Here is a 24,912-nt window from a genome sequence, read left to right on the forward strand (position 1 = left end):
AAAACACATACTAAATTGTCATGTGAGTTTATCATTTTAAAAAATAAGTACTTAACTGATTTTCTGATGCACAGAAAAAATGAAATTATGCAATATGAGAAAACAACTGGCTAAAGTCAGCATGGGCAGCCGAATTTAGCTCTCCCAATATCAACACGATGCAAATGCAAGAGTTGAAACTATAAATTATTTTACTGGAAAAAGTAGCTCCTATAAGGCACTTAAAAACTATTTATTACAACACTTTTAAAATAAAGGCATACTATGTATGTTCCAGTAATCTAAGGATCCTCACCAAGCACAGCACAATTCTTAAAATTAAAAATAATTGCCATGTCAGAAACCACACAAATTGCATCAAGAAACTTCCCTGCATTATGACAGAGAGAGAGAGAGAAGGAAAGCAATACTTCAACCATTTCCTAGTGCTGGTGTCTCTTAGACAAATAATCCATCTTTACTCCACAAATAGAAAGATGCAATTTTCTTTTAAGTCAGTATATGCTATGTCTGACAAAGAGCATATTGGCATTTGCTTGATTTATATATATATATATATATATGTATGTATATAATATATACCAAATATATATATATATATAGGTACAGATTTGACATAAATACATAGATATATAGATATAGATCTATAGCTCCAGTTATGTAAGTCTCTCACCACCAGCCTACTTACAAAGAGGGGATTTTGGAGGCGACTCAAGAATTGACTTATATGGGGCATTATTTTGTTGTTTTTGTGAAGAACAAGGACTTGCAAATATCAGTGTCTTATAATTACATTGTTTTTTTGAAGTGTTCACTGTCCTTTCTTATCTATTACATTTTTGTCCTCAAAATAGCACCGGGCATAGTCAAGGCAGGATATGAAATGGAGGTGCTGAGAGGCCGGAATCCCAGAAAATGAGTGCTGGAGCCGCGGCTGTGCAACTTCTGACACCAATGTACGCGTCTCCTCCATAGGAGTTGTAACTGGAATCCCATAAACTGGTTTCAGAAGGCAAAATAATTTGAATTTGCCTAGTTGTTATGCGCTCCTTTAATCAAACATTGTGCCCAGCAGTAAATTAATGTAGTAGGAAAATGACAAAATTGTAGAGTCTCATGGCCCACACAGGAATGAAACAAATCCTGTCTGTTTCCTAGGCTTATAGTCAGAAACTTCTAGAACTGTAACCTAAAAACAGTGAAATTTTGACTAAAGGACAAAAACTCCAAGTAAATGTCAGCATTTGAATAAAAAGTGCCTGGCTCGTTGCTTCCCATATGGTAGGGATTTATGCAGTTTTCTCTTCCCTTCATCTAAGAAGACAGATCCTTTGCATTAATCTCTCTACTGTAAAACTAGGTTTTAGCAGCTGCATTTTATTATTTTTTTTTGCAATGATGATCTAAGAAATGTTATTAAAGTCAATAGGACAATGGTGAGCCTTGTAAGACTATATCATTAATTACGGTATACATACATGTAACATAAATGCTAGTGATTACAGTTCAGGTTATAAAAGGGAAGACATCCGTGTGCTCTGGCTTATAAAACATGCAAATCGAATGATTTCTAAGTTTTCCTCTGCTCTGAAAGTCTAAGATATTATTGTGGTGGGGGTGGGGGTGAGGAGGGAAAATTACTCCATTTCCATCTTATTCCTCCTTCTAAAAAATGTATCGACGACTCCAAACTCCTGTTTGGACCACATTCTTAGGGGAATATCTTTCTTTAAACAATCATGTCCCAGGCCTGACACTGCCCTGAAGGCCCCTCTCCGAACCCTGGGGGCAGTGAGAAGGGGTGGGGGGGCTTCTCTTGTGAGCAGCCCCTCCTGTGGCTCTCACACCCACCTCCTGCTTCCCGGGGTGGGGGGGTGTCAGCAAGGGCTGGTCAGCAAGACTGTTTCTTCTTCTGCTGACTCATTTGTCTTTCCCAATTACATCCACTGGTGATAAGATCTGAAAACTCCCCCTCCTCCCTTCGGGGATTACACTTAAATCCTTTTCCAGCTAATCTACCAGAGGGCTTTGCATCCAGGGTTAGGAATCGGCAGAGCTAATGAATGAAGCAGGGCTGTGTTTCCCTTTCGCTGTTTTCCTGGGAGCTGAGGTCTCTCCTGGGGTCGCAGGTGCATCTCTGCAGCTGCGGTGCGCATTGGGGGCGTGTGTGTGCAAACACGCTGATCGGCACGTGTGCAGGGGTCTATGTGGGCGTTACTGAGCCCCACCCGTGACGCAGCCCTAACATTACCATCCCGCGGTCAGAACAGGCTGGCTCTGCTTTGAGGAAGGTGTGCTGAAAGGGAAGGGCCGGAGCCAAGCAGTAGGGGGACAGGTGGGCAGCCCAGGTGAGGGAGCATGAAAACATGGGGCACCCCAGGCGACGGGGAAATCTTAGGCTAAGGTTTAATAATCACAGTTATACAGGAAGGAAGGTTTGTAGGACACTTTAAACAACACTCTTATTTTTTAAACATTTGTTCCCCCTATTATTCATCTTTATTCCATATGTTTTACTCATATGTTGATAAGGTAGATAAAAGGAGCATCAGACACGAGGTTTTCGCAATCACACAGTCACCTTGTGAAAGCTCTATCATTACACAATCATCCTCAAGAAACATGGCTACTGGAACACAGCTCCACATTTTCAGGCAGTTCCCTCCAGCCTCTCCATTACATCTTGACTAACAAGGTGATATCTATTTAATGTGTAAGAATAACCTCCAGGATAACTTCTCAACTCTGTTTGGAATCTCTCAGCCGTTGACACTTTGTCTCATTTCACTCTTCCCCCTTTTGGTTGAGAAGGTTTTCTCAATCCCTTGATGCTGAGGCTCAGCTCATTCTAGGGGTTTTCTCAATCCCTTGATGCTGAGTCCCAGCTCATTCTGGGGGTTTAAACAACACTCTTGCAAGCAACTTGTTAAAACTCAAGATGCAAACCTTACTTAAACAAAGGCATTAAAGTGGTAAAGCTTTCCAAAAGAAAGGAAGCTAAGTAATATTATTAATCCTATCGCAAATGGAAAGTGTGTATGTTTGTGCGATGTGTAGGTGGGTGTGCGGGAGTATGTGCGTGAGTGTGTGTGATTTCTGCATATGTATGTTTGTGTGTGTCAGTCTTTTGTACGTGTATTTGTGCATCAATGTCTTTCCAGTGTGGTTCTGTTTATATTTTTGTGAATTGTGTGTGTTTGTGTGTCAGTGTTTTTGTGTGAGTGTGCATGAGCATGCCCAGTTTTGCATGTATGTTAGTTTGTTTGCACATCTATGCGTTCTTGTCGGTGTGTGTGTGTGTCAGTGATTTTTGCATGTGGGTGTGTGTACCAGTATTTTGCGTGCATGTGTGTGTGCTTTCTGTTTGCAGCTATGGGGAAAGTGTGATCGGTTTCTAAGTCCAAGAAATGCTTGATAGTGACTTCAGCACTCAAGGAAGGCCAAGAAACCAGGCATAAAAAAATGGCTATAATAAGACTCGCACCAAGTATACATATTTAAAGTTCAATGCATGGAGCTCCAGGTAAGCTTCAAGCAGTAGCTAAAGCCCTCTCATTTGGGTTTAGGATGACCTCAGGTGTTGGAAGCCAAAAGGAATGTGACTCCCACCCTAAAAGCAAGACAAAGGCAGATCATCGACATTATGATTTTCTTGAGGCTTTTAGAGAGCTCAGATTTCAAGGCAACCAAGTAAGCCAAGCTCCAAAAGGGAAAAGAACCTCTAAAGAGAGAAAGGACACAGGGACTGCCTCCCCTTCGGGAGAACACAGGAGAAATAGATAGTGGTTGTTTTGGTTTGCTGAAGCTGCTGGAATGCAATATACCAGAAATGGATTGGTTTTTTTTCAAAGGGGATTTATTAAGTTACAAAACTAAGGCCATGAAAATGTCCAAATTAAGGCAATAGAGAAAGCTACTGTGACTCTGAAGAAAGGCCAGTTGCATTTGGGCTTTTCTGTCACATGGGAAGGCACATGGCGATGCCTGCTGTCCTCTTCTGGCTTCTGGGTTCAGCTTCTGATTCCAGTGGCTTTCTCTCTAAGCATCTGTGGGTCATCACTTAGCTTCTCCTGGGCAGACTCTGGGCTCTTAGCTTAGCATCTCCAAACATCTGTGTCTTGGTTTCACCTCTCTGTTCTCTGAGTCAGTTCTGAGCTCTCTTGTCTTCATGAGTTCTTTTAAGGACTCCAGTAAACTAATTAAGATTGACCTTGGATGGGTGGGTCACTTCTCCATGGAAACCACCTAATCATTTGGTCCCACCTATCAGCAGGTCTGCTCCCACAAGACTGGACTGAGAGAACATGACTTTCTGGGGTACGTAACTATTTAAAACCAGGATACTGGTCTTAAGGCATGTCAGAGAAACCAGTTAACATTTTACCTGATGAGCTTCTCCCACTAATGATGGCTCAGACAGGTAGTCTGAGATGGCTTTCTGATGTAATCCCCATACCATGAGGACTTTCAAACTTTTACAAAGCCTGACTGCATTAGTAGGATTGTCATACAGTGGGACGGCTGGCAAAATGCAATGAATTCCAGAGAGACATAATGTGATCTTTTTCATTTTATCTTCTTTGGAAGCTCTGTTCTTAAACCACAGTGAATCATGTGTGGATCTGTCTGCTCGCCAGGGTTTACTTGAGTATGAATAACAGGATGATGGGATTCAGCAAGGGGAGGTAGCTTACTCCGTTTGCTTCTCTAAATCATGTGCTCTACATTGCAAAGCCAATGAATCACGATGTTGAATCATTAACTTTCATTTAACTGTTAGAAGCTTCTCCCTGATGCAGGAACTTCTAAACACAAGCAATGAAGGCTACTGCTAAATATTTTGACATTTAACATTTGTTGAGTTAATGTATCATTTTAAAAAAGTGTTTACTTCTATTTATTTATAAATAAAGAGTTGATGCTTCTCTGTCACATCAGCCATCCACTCTATTTGTCCATCTTTACCTCAGTTATGAACACAGCACTCGGAAGGATGGAGCTGTTCAGTTTTCACTTTTAGTCATCCTAATCTGAACATGCCACGATGGCTTCCTTGATGACAGGCTCACCACCTTGAGCCATGCCAGCAAAACCAGACAACTCTTAGAATGTCACAGCAGGCATTTATTGTAAAACAATCACCAGTGAACCTTCCAGAGTCAAGAGTGATGACCTGTGAGCATGTCTCTTGAGTGTGAACTTCGCTGCCGGTGCTGACTTCCCTGGGAGAGGGTACTTGACATCAGCAGGACTTGTTTTTCTCACCCATGAGACCTGGATGAGAATGGTATTTAAAGCACAGGATTGCTATAAACACTGATATATTAGCTCGCAAGCTGCTAAAACGTGATATACTAGAAATGTCCAAATTAAGGCATCCAGGGAAAGATACCTTGACTTAAGAAAGGCTGATGGGTCTTGAACACCTCTTTGTCAGCTGGAAAGGTTCATGGTGACATCTGCTATCTTTCGCTCCTGGCCTCTTGTTTCATGAGGCTCTGCTGGGGGCACTTTCCTTCTGCATCTCCAAAGGTCTCTGGCTATGTGGGCTCTGTTGGCTCTAAAGCTTTCTCCAAAATGGTTCCATCTTAAAGGGCTACAATAAGTAACCCCACCTTGAATGGGTGGGGGCACATCTCCATGGAAACCATGTAAGCAAAAATTACCACCCACAACTGGGTAGGTCCCATCTCTACTCAGCAATATTGAATGAGGATTAAATAACTTGACTTTTCTGGGGTGGGTACACAATAGATTTCAAACCGGCACAACTGATGAGCTGATCTACACACAGGACAGTGCTGGACGCAGAGAGGAGATGTAAATGAGCAGGTGATGGAACTGGGGCAGATGCTGCTATTTTGGATGGTCCCCATTCCACAGACAAGGAAACAGCACCTCCCAGAAGAGATAGCATGTGTTTTAAGGAGCCACAGCTAGTGACGGTGAGACCAGGATTGAAGGATAAGCCTTTGGCCATCTAGAGTTGCTCCTTTTTCTCTACCTTAAACTTCTTCACATAAGCCCATAATTTGGACTATACATGTTATCTGAACCATGAATGCTGTATTTACATCTTTTTCAGACTGAGAACAATGAAGCCAGGTAAAATGGAAGACACCAAATTAGTGTAATTTTAAACATATTCTATAAAACCATGGATTACAAGAAAACTGTAAGTTAACCTAAGATAAATCTCAACCTTGAATAAGCACCTCACTAGACTTACTAGGTAACTGGTTAAATTCATGCTGGTTATCAAAATAGCTCTTCTCTCTCATTTTATTTAATATCCTACATGTGATCATTAATCTAAACTGCAGTTGCAGAACAGCCATATGCTTAAGAAGTGAACGGGACACATAATGCTTACATGCCAATTAAAGCAGCATGCTTTTTCACAGCAGGTAAAAAGAAACCGCGCATATCGGAGCTCTTACCGCAGCTTGCCGATGAGTATTGGACAATATTCCATGGATCTTCACTTTATCCTTTTCCATTCGGTCTATGTTCACCCACAAATCCCGGCTGGCAGAATCCGCAGGGCCATAGGTCCGAGACACATAGTAATCGTGGTCCGTGTCCTCCTGGAACAACAGAGAGAGAATGATGGAGAGCGAGAACGGAGGCACAGGCCCTGCAATTTCTTAAAAAATACCTTATTAACACTAGAAGCATTACTATTCTTCAACACTTAGAGGCAAAGGTTTACACTTTGGGTAATAGCCTTTTCCTGCAAATTAATATTAGAGATTTTTTAATTGCTGCTGAGACAAATTGTCACTCTTGGAATGATCTGCTGAAAACCTGAGTTATAATTACTATTACATGACAACAAATTCAAACTTTTCTTTGTTAAAAATAGGGTGTTATCAGGACGTGCTCTCACTTCATGGTTGTAGAAATAGAGATTATACATCTTTCCCTTTAATTTGTCTTATTAAATTTTACTTTTACTTGAATTCTCATTATTGATGTCTTCATGGCACCTGTCACTAAATCATTATTTTTCATGCTTTCCACTTCATGAAGAGATACATGCGATTCTCGGCTAATTTTGAATGTCATTAAATAATTTTTAACATGAAATGCCAAATGCGCCTACCAACTTAAGGAGTCATTAGAATACATTGCATACATAAATTCTAGAAAAACATCTAATAAGCAGAGGATATACGATATGAGTAATAAAGTTTGGGATGTGAATTTTGACTAATATACTTTATTTTTCTAGTTCTAAGCAAATAAACTGTAGTTTTCTTGAAATCCAAGCAAAACAAAAATTCCATTTACCTTTTCACAAGTCATCAGACTAGATGTACATAAAAATGATCACATAAAAGAAAAAAGTATTGTGAGAAGTATTCTAAAAAGATCTCCCTCATGAGTAAAATAAAGAATATGACCTTATATATAAATACTAACAGGTAAAAAAATATCGTTAACAGTGAGATATTGTGTTTTTAAATATTAAGATCCTATGTATGCCCCCAATTAACCTCTAGCTATCACATTCAAATCATGTGTACACCCATGGTGAAATGAGAAATAATAAAAAGGTCTGCAGTGGAAGAAGAACAAATAAAATACAAAGAAGCAGCAGAAGATGGCACACAGGACATTTGACATCCTGATAGTTTCCCAACTCTGCCTTCCTGAAACTCCCAGGTCTGTTTCCATGGGTTCTGTGTGGGGTGTGCACCTGTGCTGGTCTCCAACATGGACCCCTCTCCTCTTGTTTCCTGGCTGCTGCTTGTGTGAGTTCAACCCCCCAGGAAGCTTTGGAGGTTGGCAGCTTCCTTGCCTCTGGGATGTGCCATTGTCAGTCCATGGTCACAGGGGCTGGTGGGAAGGACCAATTAACAAGGCACTGGGAGTTTTGGTAGAGGGGAGATCAGTTTCTTATTCTGATTGCTGAGATATGTAGTGTGACGCTTGGAGTGACTGCAACCATTTTGCCACCATGAGGAAACTCTTTGCCATAAACATGGCAAAGAATAATGTCAAGACCCTGATGAACTATATCTAAAGTGCCCTGCGTAGCTATTCACTTAGGTGAACCACTGAATCTCTCTCACTGTTAAAATGTCTCAGGTTGTGTTATTGCCAACCTAAAGAATCCTAACCGACAAACAGATTTTTCTTAGTTGCAACAAAAAGATATGTAACTTAAGCAACACTAAATAAGGCATTGTTGTCTACAGCCTTCTAGATCTGAAGAGCAAACACCTCTTCCAATTCTGATGTTGTAGCTAAAACACAACAGGAATGGAAGTTTGTCTCTGACCAGCCAGGAATCGAGTCTGAATAATAAATTATAATGATTCAGTTAATATTTCTAAGAATGGTATTAAAGGGTAGATTTAAAGAAAATATTTGAGTTTAAATTAAAAAATTAAATCTTTAACCCTATTACTAGTGTAATTATAAAGAGTTTAGCAACACTGAAATCAGCGATAAAACTTTAGGTGAATTTTGTAACAGATTCTGTGATGCTGCCAAATTTCCCTATAATCCCCAAATAGGGAATCTCTTTAAAATTTCAGGCTTTTATAGTAGAGTTCAGTAAAGCTGCTGAAGTCAACCTATCTAAAACAATTTTAATATTTTCCTTAACTTCTAAATCTCTCTCATAATTCAAGAAATAGGTTTGAAGTTATCCTAAAGAACAAAAGTTTATGAGACTTATAGAATGGATTCTTGGCCAAATGTATATATGACTTTGTCTAATTATAGTGGACATCACTCTGGCTTTGTGAAAACACGTCTTGATTTTCATTTAAATCACAGCTGTCCACAACAACATCACATCTTTGGAAATAACAATAAGCTAAAGACTGGTTTGAGTCTGAAAGTCCAAGCTTGCCAAGAGAAAGACAATTTACATTTTCCCTAGGAATTTAGAGAAACAAGTTGTTAGACTCCAGGGAGAGTTGGATGGTTTGTTTATTCTGGAAAGCTATAAAATATGTCTAAAAAAAAGTGATATTTTAACACCGCTGAATTATTCAAAGCCCCTCTTGTCCTTTATAGGGGTGATGGTACTTAGAGGATTATCAAAAGCTGCTCCAGGCACAATGACTCTCATATTCTGTTGAAAAGCAAAGTATTTCTAACACTATAGGAAATGAAACAAAACGCCGCTGCAATACACTGTGTGGCCAATTTGTTTATGAAACCAGCTGCCTCTGAAAGTGGATGGCACCATAGGTGGCTATCAATCCTACAAATCTGGGTTTCTCAAACATGCCCGGACGTGTGCAGCTGCAGACAGAGGCCCCTTGCAGCTCAGGTACAGAGGGGTGGACACCCAAGGGTGCTTGTACGCTTCTCAAACCACATGCCCTCTTCCCTCCCACCCTGGAGAGAGGCTGCTTATGCAGCAATAGCATTTGAAGTCCAAATTCACAGCATTGAGAGTTCACATATATGTAAAGGACATAGTGCTTGGCCATTCCATCCTAGTCACTTGAAACATGATGCATCATACATAATTAAAGTTACTAGGTAAAGTTATATAGTATTGAATCAATCAGTTACCTCCTCAAAGATGGTTCCATAACAAAGAAAGGAATATTGTATATCGAATGCTTCTTGAGAGGTGTTAAGATATACCAAATGCATTTCACAAGGTCTATCCACTTCACTTCGGGGTAAAGTTATTTTAAAGCATTACTTGTTTGTATGGACTCCTCAGAAGCAGAAAAAGAGTTAAGAAATAGTTCTCTGTGATCTCAGAAAAAAGTCTGAGATCTTGTATCATGGATACGAGCAACTGCAGAAGTCATGATACAATCACACAAGTTGATCAAGACAGTACGGATTATACACTCAGGTATAAACTGACAGAGGTAAACCCACCAGTGGTAACAAGAACAAAATAAACACAACTAAATTGCCTTCAGGACACAGAAAATGGTCTTGAGAAATGCACCCAAAGAGATCCATCCCAAGACAGGTGATCATAGAAATGATAGGAAAAAAGATCAAAATATCTGTAGTTGGTGGCCTAGAAGAATTCTGAAAAATAGCAGAAATCATTTCTCAGATAAAAAACTTGTCTCAGCACACCATGTCCCGAGAAAATCTGCAATAGAATTTTGAATACTAAGAAATCTCCTGGTGAGGTTTCTCATAGATCAGAGAGAGACAGCGCAAATTATCCAAGGGGGAAAATATGAGAATGTCGGATTCTTCCCACAATAGTCAATGGAAATAAAATCTCCACAATCCGAGAGAAACAAGCTGTGACTCAAGAATTTTTTGCCCAATCAAGTTGTAATCTAGGTATAAAGGCAACGAATATTTCTAAATGCATACAAACCCAGGGACTATATCACCCAGGAGACTTTCAAATACATGGCCTCATTATACAATCGAGTCAAGCTGGGGTGAATAAAGACAGGCTGGGGCGGCGTGAGAAGTCGGCAGCACAGGCCGGCTCCGCGGAGAGTGGGTAACGAGGCCCTGAGGCCCAGGGTCAGCAGGCAGGGTGCTGCTCCGATCCCTCATGGAAATGCAGAATAATCACAACACAATGAAGCAGGAGTCTGTAAGGCTGGCGACCACAAAGCACCAGGGAAGATGAGTTAATTCTCCCATATACACAGAAGTAAGAGACTGATAATACCTGATGTAGAGAATCACAGGTTTATAAATTTGTTTAACCTCAATTTTTTTTTTTTAATTTTCAAGAGACTCTTTCAAGGCAAAAATCTGAAAACGGGCCTGCAGGCTTTACGACATGCCACCAAAAAGCCAGCAGATCTGAAGCTAAATTCACTATTTTCCTACAATATAGTACTTGTGGTGTAATCCCAGTTTTCTAAAATTCCATCCATCTGAGTAGGGATGCATGCTCACCCCCACCCACCACCCCTCTCTCTGTCCACCTCTCTGACCACACTGGAAGGAAATATGGAAAGATATTTAGCATACACTGACCAGTTATTCTAGGTGGTGGATGTAAAGCAAATTTTTCCCCCTTAATCTAGGATTTGAGGTTTTTTTTTATACCCAGTACATGATGTACAAGTTTCTTCTTTACATGCAGAATGAAGAACATGTGAAGTTGCCCCAAAATATGGAGAGACGTTGATCTTTGGACTCAAGCAACCTTTGATACCAAATGACCCGAAGTCACAATGCAAAACACAAAGGACAGTTCTAATTTCTCTAATACCTACTTTGAAAAGGGCCCAAAGAAGAACCTTCAACATACTATAAATTAGTAGAGCTCCAAGGTCAGTAATTTAAAATTGCTCCCTGAAATCGCTGATACCTGAATTTCCATTAAAGCTTCTGTTGAAAGCACCAGCGTCCGTGACCCAACTGAGGGTGACTCTAATTCCTTCCCTACTTACTGTGAAGGGGATCAGCATCCACAGAGATGGAAGAAAATAGCCATTCCTGCTAAGTTTTGAGTGAGCAACTGCTGTTTTAATCTCGTTAAAATGTTCCCCTGTGCTGTACGCATTTCACAGCAGCGGCGCCAAATTATTTATTCATTTCTCCTTTGGCTGTTCACTTCTGCAGAGACCGTTTCCTCAGCGTGCACGAGGACCAGTGTGCTTTTAGCAAAATGCACTCGGACTGACGAAGCATCAGTAGAACCTGCAACACGAGAGGCTTGTAGGGAGACCCTCCCGGATGCGCTGTAGTTATTCTGCAGTAATTACTGTCCCTGACCCCGTTGTAGGTAATATTCTGCTATTACTGTTGGTTATTAGCAATTAGTTATCCCCCATATTAGCATAATTGAGTATGATATGCTAGTTATCATCAGCATAATCTGCAGCTTATTTCTAGGGCATGTTTTCAGGGACTCACAAAGGGACTGGGGGCTGGCCACACGGCGCCCTGCGGCGGCGGTGGGTGGAGGGGCTGGGGTGGCCAGGGGCGTGAGGACAGCGCCTGAGGAGGGGGCCTGACCTTTAGTCCCGCCTGCCAAACCACAAATAACCTGCGAACCGTCCGCGGAGCCAAGCATCCCTCCCCTTCACCTGCGAGGAGGTGACACTGTGGCCCGTCTGAGCCGGACACCTCCTCTGCCAGGGGTCCCTCGCCCACGGGAAGGCAGGGCAGGACCGGAGGCCGTGGGAAGCGACGTGAGACGAATGCCCCCTGGCCCAACTGCCTTAGAGGAAGGGGATCCGCGGGGGCTGCACACACGTGGGCCGTAGCCGTTTCTTTACCAATGAAAAGCCGGCGAGAGTATTTGGATTTCTCTGTGGCTGCCCAAGAACATCATTGAAGCGATGCACTGAGGCTGCCAGAATGTTAATACTGGGCACTATTCAATCTCCCCTGCGCCCCGAGCACGAGCCCCGCCACGGCCACCGCGCGCACCCGCGGGGGCTGCAGCCGCACCATGTTCCCACGCCAACAAGGATATTGTGGCGCACGGTTCAATTTACTGCTGCCGCGTCTGAAGCCTTGAAAGCGATCCCTCTGCCGCCTGCTTACATCGGCTTTCACCGGCTCTCGCCACATCCACCTAATACACGCTGCGCTGTGTCCTGCACGTGGCCGCATTCTGTCCCCAAGGACGTTTCCTGGTGGCTCTCCGGCTGCATGGTCTACCCTCCCCCACCCCCAGCCCAGCAGGTCTTGACCCTGGTTCCTTGTAAACAGTTTATCTATCAGTTCTTCACAGGCGGGTCATCAAGTCACCTCCCCACCCCCCCAAGAATATAAGATTTGTAGAGAGATGGAAAGTGTGTGTGTGTTTGAATGGCTGAATTTTTTTGTGAGGGTGAGAATATTGTGTAACATAAAATATGGATTTTGTCAATGTTTCCATTATTACAGAATGGTTCCCATTTTCCAGGTAACAGTCCCTCTCACAGATGGGCTCATCCCCCATCAACTCCGAGGTAGGTAGACTGCCATGCCTAAGAATGCACAACTCACTGATTTGTCATCATTCAAAATAATAACAGAATGAAGATGACAATTCCACCAGGTGATTGCCAAGACTGGGCAATCTGAGATGTGTTGCATATGTTCAGGTTGGTACATTTATTAAATGAAATGGAACATATTTGCCATCTGGATGTAGTAGACCCTTATTTATCTGTGGAAATCTTCCATCTTTTCAAGAAGGAACCCTGGAGGCTATTCCCGGGCCTGGGGTGGTGGCTCCAAGCAGCCAGAGAGAGAGAAACTGGGCAGAGCGTCACCTGAATGATCACACCTGGACTTGTCTTCCACAGACACCAGCAGGTGAAGGTCATTCCAACAGGGCCTCACCTCAGTTCACTGCCAAGACGGAATCTCTAAGGGCTCCAACAAAGCAGAAAAACGTGTGACCAAAAATATTGAAAATATGCAAGAGATTCCTGTTAAAATGCACAAAATTAGCATTTAAAATCACGTATCTTGAAGGAGAAGTGGGTTGAAGTACAGGCTGTGCCTCCAAAGAGCAGCGTCATTTCTGGTTTCTGGGTCTGAGAAGGAAAGTTTAAGCGAGGTGCCTTCTGAAGAGCCCTTCGGCTCAGGATTTCTTCTAAAGAAACTTTCTGCTAGGAGTCAATGACCTATTGTGTCAAGTAAAGGATACACCAGAAGAAATAAAAGGTCTGCAGAAACAACAGGATCCAAAACATATCTCAGGTGGGTGGTTTTAGGTACTTGCTCACCAAAGACACATGGCTGGGCCCCAGGTGAAGACCTGAGCTGAGGAGCATAACTTCTGCAGACACCACACCCACACGAGGACGTCACAGGCTCCGTGTGTGTGTGCACTTCAGTTTCCCAAATGCGCACAGGTAGGATGGGGCAGGTAAATGCGAGTCCACCTGACAGTGCCGTGGAATTCCTCTACACTCATGGTTCTGTGCATTTTCCCAGTCAATTGGAAGCAAACCACTATGGTGTGCAGAGCCCCAAGATGTTCTGATGATCCCCCCAAAATAACATGATAATTGAAACGTTTCTCTCCTAGAATTAGCATTCATGAAAGGGCTAGAACTTAGATGCCACATATGCACATTCTGCTCCTTTATTAAATTCGGATTTGTAAAAGCCCTAGATTTATTCCCTTTGAACACTCATGTCATTCTCTAATGCTACTCAAAATTACTAGGCGAACTTTCTTATATAGGACAGCTTTTCAAAACTCTGTAGATTTCACTGTCTTGGCCTATTTATTAGAAACAAATTGAAAAAAAAATGATTACTATTTAAAATTTTTAAAGAAATATGAAAAAATTTGCTCAAGAAGGAGTACTAAAAGTTACAGCTCAGTTAAGAATGCTCACATGTCTAAATGTATGGAAGAATTTGTATGATCTTCTTTCTGTCAAGATGTACCCCTTGGACGCCCCGCAGCAGCCGAGCCGCCCGACCTCCTTCCCCCCTCTCTTTCTCCGCCGGCCCGCCGCGCGGCGCCCACGCCCCGCAGCAGCCGAGCCGCCCGACCTCCTTCCCCCCTCTCTTTCTCCGCCGGCCCGCCGCGCGGCGCCCAGGCCCCGCAGCAGCCGAGCCGCCCGACCTCCTTCCCCCCTCTCTTTCTCCGCCGGCCCGCCGCGCGGCGCCCAGGCCCCGCAGCAGCCGAGCCGCCCGACCTCCTTCCCCCCTCTCTTTCTCCGCCGGCCCGCCGCGCGGCGCCCAGGCCCCGCAGCAGCCGAGCCGCCCGACCTCCTTCCCCCCTCTCTTTCTCCGCCGGCCCGCCGCGCGGCGCCCAGGCCCCGCAGCAGCCGAGCCGCCCGACCTCCTTCTCCCCTCTCTTCCGCCTCCTGCTCTGGCTGCTCTCCAACCACCACGGTGCCCTCTTCCCCCGCCTTCACCGTGCTCCTCCGCCACCAGCCTCGACAGCCTTGCCGCCCTCACCTTTCCTCCTCCAGAACAGCTACTGGGGGAGTGGAGATAATACAGAGCAGCTCCCGGAGCCACGACGGAGATCAAAGGGACAGCGGACCCCTTCCTGGAACGGCTGACTATCTGGGAGAACCAGCTCCAGTGAGATCACCAAGGGGCACGGGCTTTCCTGGGTGGGATGACAAGCGACCGGAGTCCCTCCCTTCCTCCTTCCTGGGCCAGCTGGTAGAATTTGACAGGCGGTCCCCTTAGGCCGCGGCGGCTGGTGCCCCACCACACGAGGCCCCCCGGAACAACTGAGATAGTTGGGTCGGAAACCCCCAGACTGCGGAGAACAGTGACCGGGGGATCCCTTCCAAACACGTGACTCCCCCGTCGGCTGGGAACAGTGTACTCTCCCGGGCTGCGACAGCTGGCGCCCTCCCGCCACGCTTGGTGCCCCGCGCCGACTGGCTAATTTGGCCGGACGCTCTCCTGTGCTGCGACGGCCGGCGACCCTCCCCACGTTTGGAACCCCGGGCCGGCTGGCATTCTTCCAAGACGCTTAGGTTGCCGAACCTCCCCTACGGCGAGAGTTTTCCAGAGTTGAGGGACCCACAGCAACTTTCGCTGGTGGAACCCACAGACAGGCGTGTGCCACGAGCGCCACCTACTGGGCAGGATAGGAAGAACAGAACCCAGAGATTGCGCAGAAAAATCTTTCAAGCTGTGGGGTCGAACACCCGGGGAAATCTGACTAAATGCCCAGACGCCAGCAGAAGATAACGGATCACGCTCAGAAAATTGAACATATGGCCCAGTCAAACGAAGAAACCAATAGTTCAAATGAGATACAGGAGCTGAAACAACTAATGCTGAATATACGAACAGAAATGGAAAACCTCTTCAAAAACGAAATCGATAAATTGAGGGAGGACATGAAGAAGACATGGGCTGAACATAAAGAAGAAATAGAAAAACTGAAAAAACAAATCACAGAACTTATGGAAGTGAAAGATAAAGTAGAAAAGATGGAAAAAACAATGGATACCTACAATGACAGATTTAAAGAAACAGAAGATAGAATTAGTGATTTGGAGGATGAAACATCTGAATTCCAAAAAGAAACAGAAACTATCCGGAAAAGAATGGAAAAATTTGAACAAGGTATCAGGGAACTCAAGGACAATGTGAACCGTACAAATATACGTGTAGTGGGTATCCCAGAAGGAGAAGAGAAGGGAAAAGGAGGAGAAAAACTAATGGAAGAAATTATCACTGAAAATTTCCCAACTCTTATGAAAGACCTAAAATTACAGATCCAAGAAGTGCAGCGCACCCCAAAGAGATTAGACACAAATAGGCGTTCCCCAAGACACTTACTAGTTAGAATGTCAGAGGTCAAAGAGAAAGAGAGGATCTTGAAGGCAGCGAGAGAAAAACAATCCGTCACATACAAGGGAAACCCAATAAGACTATGTGTAGATTTCTCAGCAGAAACCATGGAAGCTAGAAGACAGTGGGATGATATATTTAAGTTACTAAAAGAGAAAAACTGCCAGCCAAGACTCCTATATCCAGCAAAATTGTCCTTCAAAAATGAGGGAGAAATTAAAACATTCTCAGACAAAAAGTCACTAAGAGAATTTGTGACCAAGAGACCAGCTCTGCAAGAAATACTAAAGGAAGCACTAGAGTCAGATACAAAAAGACAGAAGAGAGAGACATGGAGAAAAGTGTAGAAAGAAGGAAAGTCAGATATGATATATATAATACAAAAGGCAAAATGGTAGAGGAAAATATTATCCAAACAGTAATAACTCTAAATGTCAATGGACTGAATTCCCCAATTAAAAGACATAGACTGGCAGAATGGATTAAAAAACAGGATCCTTCTATATGCTGTCTACAGGAAACACATCTTAGACCCAAAGATAAACATAGGTTGAAAGTGAAAGGTTGGGAAAAGATATTTCATGCAAATAACAACCAGAAAAGAGCAGGAGTGGCTATACTAATATCCAACAAATTAAACTTCAAATGTAAAACAGTTAAAAGAGACAAAGAAGGACACTATATACTATTAAAAGGAACAATTAAGCAAGAAGACATAACAATCATAAATATTTACGCACCGAACCAGAATGCCCCAAAATACGTGAGGAATACACTGCAAACACTGAAGAGGGAAATAGACACATATACCATAATAGTTGGAGACTTCAATTCACCACTCTCATCAATGGACAGAACATCTACACAGAGGATCAATAAAGAAATAGAGAACCTGAATATTACTATAAATGAACTTGACTTAACAGACATTTATAGGACATTACATCCCAAAACAGCAGGATACACCTTTTTTTCAAGTGCTCATGGATCATTCTCAAAGATAGACCATATGCTGGGTCACAAAGCAAGTCTTAACAAATTTAAAAATATTGAAATCATACACAACACTTTCTCGGATCATAAAGGATTGAAGTTGGAAATCAATAATAGGCGGAGGGCCAGAAAATTCATAAATACATGGAGGCTCAACAACACACTCTTAAACAACAAGTGGGTCAAAGAAGAAATTGCAAGAGAAATTAGTAAATACCTAGAGGCAAATGAAAATGAAGATACAACATATCAAAACTTATGGGACGCAGCAAAGGCAGTGCTAAGAGGGAAATTTATTGCCCTAAATGCCTTTATCAGAAAAGAAGAAAAGGCAAAAATGCAGGAATTAACTGTCCACTTGGAAGAACTGGAGAAAGAACAGCAAACTAATCCCAAAGCAAGCAAAAGGAAAGAAATAACAAAGGTTAGAGCAGAAATAAATGAAATTGAAAACATGAAAACAATAGAGAAAATCAATAAGACCAGAAGTTGGTTCTATGAGAAAATCAACAAGATTGATGGGCCCTTAGCAAGATTGACAAAAAGAAGAAGAGAGAGGATGCAAATAAATAAGATTAGAAATGAAAGAGGAGACATAACTACTGACCTCACAGAAATAAAGGAGGTAATAACAGGATACTATGAACAACTTTACGCTAATAAATACAACAATTTAGAAGAAATGGACAGGTTCCTGGAAAGACATGAACAACCAACTTTGACTCAAGAAGAAATAGACGACCTCAACAAACCAATCACAAGTAAAGAGATTGAATTAGTTATTCAAAAGCTCCCTAAAAAGAAAAGTCCAGGACCAGACGGCTTCACATGTGAATTCTATCAAACATTCCAGAAAGAATTAGTACCTACTCTCCTCAAACTCTTCAACATAATCAAAGTGGAGGGAAAACTACCTAATTCATTCTATGAAGCCAACATCACCCTCATACCAAAACCAGGCAAAGATATTACAAAAAAAGAAAACTACAGACCAATCTCTCTAATGAATACAGATGCAAAAATCCTCAATAAAATTCTAGCAAATCGTATCCAACAACACATTAAAAGAATTATACATCATGACCAAATAGGATTCATCCCAGGTATGCAAGGATGGTTCAACATAAGAAAATCAATTAATGTAATACACCATATCAACAAATCAAAGCAGAAAAATCACATGATCATCTCAATTGATGCAGAGAAGGCATTCGACAAGATTCAACATCCTTTCCTGTTGAAAACACTTCAAAAGATAGGAATACAAGGGAACTTCCTTAAAATGATAGAGGGAATATATGAAAAACCCACAGCTAATATCATCCTCAATGGGGAAAAATTGAAAACTTTCCCCCTAAGATCAGGAACAAGACAAGGATGTCCACTATCACCACTATTATTCAACATTGTGTTGGAAGTTCTAGCCAGAGCAATTAGGCAAGAAAAAGAAATACAAGGCATCAAAATAGGAAAGGAAGAAGTAAAGCTATCACTGTTTGCAGACGATATGATACTATATGTAGAAAACCCAGAAAAATCCACAACAAAATTAATAGAGCTAATAAATGAGTACAGGAAAGTAGCAGGCTACAAGATCAACATTCAAAAATCTGTAGCTTTTCTATACACTAGTAATGAACAAGCTGAGGCGGAAATCAAGAAACGAATCCCATTTACAATCGCAACTAAAAGAATAAAATACCTAGGAATAAATTTAACCAAAGAGACAAAAAACCTATATAAAGAAAACTACAAAAAACTGTTAAAAGAAATCACAGAAGACCTAAATAGATGGAAGGGCATACCGTGTTCATGGATTGGAAGACTAAATATAGTTAAGATGTCAATCCTACCTAAACTGATTTACAGATTCAATGCAATACCAATCAAAATCCCAACAACTTATTTTTCAGAAATAGAAAAACCAATAAGCAAATTTATCTGGAAGGGCAGGGTGCCCCGAATTGCTAAAAACATCTTGAGGAAAAAAAACGAAGCTGGAGGTCTCGCGCTGCCTGACTTTAAGGCATACTATGAAGCCACAGTGGTCAAAACAGCATGGTATTGGCATAAAGATAGATATATCGACCAATGGAATCGAATAGAGTGCTCAGATATAGACCCTCTCATCTATGGACATTTGATCTTTGATAAGGCAGTCAAGCCAACTCACCTGGGACAGAGCAGTCTCTTCAATAAATGGTGCCTAGAGAACTGGATATCCATATGCAAAAGAATGAAAAAAGACCCATCTCTCACACCCTATACAAAAGTTAACTCAAAATGGATCAAAGATCTAAACATTAGGTCTAAGACCATAAAACAGATAGAGGAAAATGTTGGGAGATATCTTATGGATCTTACAACTGGAGGTGGTTTTATGGACCTTAAACCTAAAGCAAGAACACTGAAGAAGGAAATAAATAAATGGGAGCTCCTCAAAATTAAACACTTTTGTGCATCAGAGAACTTCATCAAGAAAGTAGAAAGACAGCCTACACAATGGGAGACAATATTTGGAAACGACATATCAGATAAAGGTCTAGTATCCAGAATTTATAAAGAGATTATTCAACTCAACAACAAAAAGACAGCCAACCCAATTACAAAATGGGAAAAAGACTTAAACAGACACCTACCAGAAGAAGAAATACGGATGGCCAAGAGGCACATGAAGAGATGCTCAATGTCCCTGGCCATTAGAGAAATGCAAATCAAAACCACAATGAGATATCATCTCACACCCACCAGAATGGCCATTATCAACAAAACAGAAAATGACAAGTGCTGGAGAGGATGCGGAGAAAGAGGCACACTTATCCACTGTTGGTGGGAATGTCAAAGGGTGCAACCACTGTGGAAGGCAGTTTGGCGGTTCCTCAAAAAGCTGAATATAGAATTGCCATATGACCCAGCAATACCATTGCTAGGTATCTACTCAAAGGACTTAAGGGCAAAGACACAAACGGACATTTGCACACCAATGTTTATAGCAGCGTTATTTACAATTGCAAAGAGATGGAAACAGCCAAAATCTCCATCAACAGAAGAGTGGCTAAACAAACTGTGGTATATACATACGATGGAATATTATGCAGCTTTAAGACAAGATAAACTTATGAAGCATGTAATAACATGGATGGACCTAGAGAATATTATGCTGAGTGAATCCAGCCAAAAACTAAAGGACAAATACTGTATGGTCCCACTGATGTGAACGGACATTCGAGAATAAACTTGAAATATGTCATTGGTAACAGAGTTCAGCAGGAGTTAGAAACAGGGTAAGACAATGGGTAATTGAAGCTGAAGGGATACAGACTGTGCAACAGGACTAGATACAAAAACTCAAAAATGGACAGCACAATAATACCTAATTGTAAAGTAATCATGTTAAAATACTGAATGAAGCTGCATCTGAGCTATAGGGTTTTTTTTGTTTTTGTTTGCTTGTTGGTTTGTTTGTTGTTGTTGTTTTTTACTATTATTACTACTTTTATTTCTTTTCTTTATATTAACATTTTATATCTTTTTCTGTTGTGTTGCTAGTTCCTCTAAACCGATGCAAATGTACTAAGAAACAATGATCATGCATCTATGTGATGATGTTAAGAATTACTGCGTGCATATGTAGAATGGTATGATTTCTAAATGTTGTGTTAATTTCTTTTTTTTTTTTCCGTTAATAAAAAATAAAAATAAAATAAAAAAAAAAAAAAAAAAAAAAAAAGATGTACCCCTTGGTCAAATTCTCATTTCTAAGGTAACTGTCCCCTACCACAAATCATCCAGCCTGCTACATCAAGTGATGGGAGCTAATATACTCTTTTTTCTTTTTTTTGCATGGGCACGCACTGGGAATTGAACCCAGGTCCCCAGCTCAGTAGGTGAGATCTCTTGCCACTGAGCCACTGTTGCACCACTCTGCTAATAGACTTTTAATTGGCCATATTTTCCTCATATTATTACTCATTTAATACCAAAGTATGAAATTTTTCTTCAGCCTTTCATTTTATCTCTTTCTAAATGCTCCTTATCTTTAAAAATCTTAGTCCCCTGGAGCCAGGCAGTGGTTGACAATCAATAGATCAATTGCTGAACAGAACTTTGCCCAAGGAGCTTGCAGGATTCCGGGTCAGAATCTAATGCTACCTTACCCTGTTGTCCTCCTTTTCGAATTGAGCCAACATTCTGAGCCTCTGGTTTTAAGACTGTAAAGTGGAAGTTAGAAGAAAAATAATGATAGCACAAAACGGTGAAGTCTACTTGAGATAAATGTGAATCTATTTTGGAAACTATAACGTATTATCAGATATCACTTTTATTTAGTTGACATAAATGTTCCATGAATTTTAGCAAACAATTTTCACAAATTAGCATCATTTGAAAAAAAAATACCTCCCTTTTTATTGAATTTTATATAACTGCTTGCCTCCAAGCATACCAGTTTCATTATTAAAACATGTCTCAAACAGAACAAGCATAAAAAGAATAGCAATCAAGGAAATTAATTTGAACATTCTTAGCATATACACTCTGGTAGTAAAGAGAATCATCAGTATATGTAACACAACCTAATTTCATGAGAATGCTGCTGATTTTAATAGAAAACCTAGAATACAATTGTATCAGTTAACTAGCTAAAGGGATTGACAACTGCCTGCTATCAGACACATGTTACTGAATTTTGGGAATTGCATTTTTAAAAGCTAACATTAGGGAGGACAAGTAAAGAGAGAACATGGTATCTTGTGTAGTTATTTTTAAACAAAAGATACTTAAAGATGATGGAGCAATTTACAGATTGATTTTGGCAGCCTCTACTTATGCATACATTAAAAAAACTTTCATTGAGTTTTTTCTCAACTTTCATAATAAAAACTTTTCTTTAAACAGGGTACATGGCACTAAGATATGAAAATAAAGCACATTGATTCTCTGGTTCATAATATTTTAGTTTGCCTCATCTCCAAAGTTTATAGCATTGGCTTTGAAGGAAAATTAATATGTGGAGATAGAACAGAAACAAGGAGAAAACAAAGCTTTCAAAGCAAATCCATCTTTAAAACCCTAAACTTATGCATATTTGGTTGTGCTATGCAGACTTTACAAAACTGTCAAACCCAGTAAGACACGAGAGGGGCTTTGTTATTTAGTCAGTAAACTAGTAGTAAATGGTGCTCTCAGCCTTGGAATGCCCGAGTGAAAGAAAACAATTCGCTTTTGTCTGTGTTCCAGCCACGCCCAGCAAAGGGACATTGAGGGCAGCTCCCGCAAGCTTCTCTGTGCCCCACGCATTTGCTCCTTCTCTGCCATCTACCTTTACGCATTTTTGGTGGTTGGTCCCTCTTTGGATCCTTTTGTTTTAAGCAAACAGGTTAACGGCACATGTACGAGAACCGGTCCTCAGCGCTTCTGGGGCAGCCCTCCCTGCACCCTGGCTGCTTTTCCCGCACCCTGAGCACCCCTCCCGCTCCGGGGAACCTCCCATCGCCTTGGAATAAAATGCAGCTCCTGGGAGCAGCACACCCGGCGCAGCCGCATCTCCTGTTACCCCCGTGCAGGGTGACCACTTGGAGCTCCCGTCATCCCCGACAGCAACACCAAGCGCCTGTGCTCCACGCATTGGGCCTGCCCCCTGCCCCTGCCAAGCTTCATTTCTTAGACTACCTTGATTTCCTTTATAACACCTTCACCATCAGACTGTTTTTCCTAGCATGTCCCTATACAATCTTTCTCTGCCTCTTGGATTCAGGGCTGTATTCTAGAGATTAGAACACTGTCTGGAACATAACAAGAATTTGTGCCTATCTCTTAATACTAGAGCTTCTTAATTTTACAAGGCAGGCTTCTCTGGCTTTATTACCTCCCAGAAAAAATGGCTTGAGAATGCCAACTTCTTATCAGCAAGGAAGAAGCAGCAGATTGGAAACAAATCCATGCAATTTATTAAAAAAACAAATTCACGGTTCAGTTGGCTATTCTTTGGACTTCAAAATTCTATCACCAGAACCCCCAAGCCGTCTCGGTCACTACGCTGCAGCCGAGTAACAAACAGTCCCCCAAACCTGCTGCTCATGAGCTGTGGCTGGCCGAGGCAGGTGGGGCCGGGCCGGGGATGCAGACGGCACGGGGGGTGCACAGGCTCATCCCCGTCTGCAGCAGGTTGGCAGGGGCTGGGGCTGGCTGGCCCCCAGTGGCCGCTGGAGCACCTGGTCTCTCTTCTCCCTGCTGCTGCGTTCCCAAGAGGCGAGGCTGGGTGACTCCCTGGTAATAGTGTCCCAGATGGCAAGAGTGGAAGCTGCCCTGTCTCAGGAGGCCTGGCTTAGAAGTTGCACTGCTTCACTCCTGCGCCTTCAGGACCATCAAAACAAGGCACAAGGACAGGCTAGACTCAAGAACCTAAATAGACCTCACCCCTTGCTGGAGGGAGGGCGGTGAGGACACGTGGTCATTTTTAATCCACCACACCATCCACGTGCTCAACGCCCGCGCGGACAAGCTGCAAATATGAAGCTGCTCTGCTGCCCGAGGTATGCTGTCCCCTTTCCAGTTTGTGGAGGAACCATTCTGACAAAACCCTTGGTAGCTCCACCTTTTTTAAAAAAATAAACTCTAAAGGGTGGTGCAATGGTGGCTCAGTGGCAGAGTTTTCTTCTGCCATGCTAGAGAACCAGGTTCAATTCCTGATGCCTGCCCATGCAGAAAATAAAAAAATATAAATAAAAATAAAAAAATAAACTCTAAAGGTGCATTCATTTGGCACAGAGATACTTTTAACAATGTAAATCTTCCATTGCTTTCTAAATGAGGATTACAAAGCCTATTTTAAATGATAAGTTCTTCTTGGATAACTTCTTTGAAAACCTTATTGCCAACTCACTTAAACTTCAGGTTGCTGGCATGGAGGTCAGACAAGGGCGACACAAATGGAGAGAGATTGCTATAGTTTCCTAAGTCACTAAAAATAAAAATGCAGAAGAAAAACACAATTTTTGTTGTGTGGTTTCATTTTAAATTACTAATACTATATTCAAACAAATATTTTAATAATATGGTTTTTCTGACTTTGTAGAGTGACTCCTTTTCAAGTTTAGAAAGCTGGCGTTTATATTTTGCAATACAACTGTGATGAGATAGCTAGCAGAGATTTTATTTCAGTGGAGTAGGAGAGGACTGTCTTCCTTTTTTGCTTATGTCTTGCAAAATCACATGGGGGGAAATCAGTGTTATTAGCATCTCACTTTCTTAAGAACTCGCTGGAAAGGCCCCAAGAAAAATGTTAGCAGGTCAAACATTCAAGGAGTTGAATCTAATGTAGGAAGAGGTTGTGAAATGGCCTATTTATTTATGGCCACTTGTCTCAGCGCCCAGCCCTTCCAGTAACAACAATTCATGACACACCTGTTAGGTGAGTGGGGGCCTAGGGCCAGCTGCCACAAAGAGCAAAGCTGGGTTTACAAAAACGACCTTGCTGCAGAAACCTGTGCCTAATTAGGATAAAACAGGTACACGTGTGCTTCCCTTCAAGCCAGGATGAAACAGCTGCACTGGTCATAGCGGAGTCAGTCCTGTACGTCTAAGAAGGAGAAAAGCTCATTCACTGAGCCATAAACAAATGGTTCAGAGAAGTTACTTGTTTCAATCTGAAGCTTGAAGACTGAACTAGGGCTGGAGAGGGCATTCTGTGCAGAGAACATGGTCCAAGCCGTGTGAATGAGCAGG

At 42.0% G+C, this 24,912-nt stretch overlaps 1 protein-coding gene across 1 annotated transcript in view; it reads right to left on the reverse strand.

Moving 5' to 3' along the window:
• Positions 1 to 24,912, reverse strand: part of PLXDC2 (plexin domain containing 2) — a 372,398-nt gene that overhangs the window by 196,114 nt on the left and 151,372 nt on the right. Inside the window, exon 3 of the mRNA XM_077154385.1 lies at positions 6,441 to 6,587. Coding sequence (XP_077010500.1) covers positions 6,441 to 6,587 — 147 coding nt within the window. The remainder of the gene's footprint in view (positions 1 to 6,440; positions 6,588 to 24,912) is intronic.

Source organism: Tamandua tetradactyla, chromosome 1, assembly GCF_023851605.1.
Source record: "Tamandua tetradactyla isolate mTamTet1 chromosome 1, mTamTet1.pri, whole genome shotgun sequence".
NCBI lineage: Eukaryota > Metazoa > Chordata > Mammalia > Pilosa > Myrmecophagidae > Tamandua > Tamandua tetradactyla.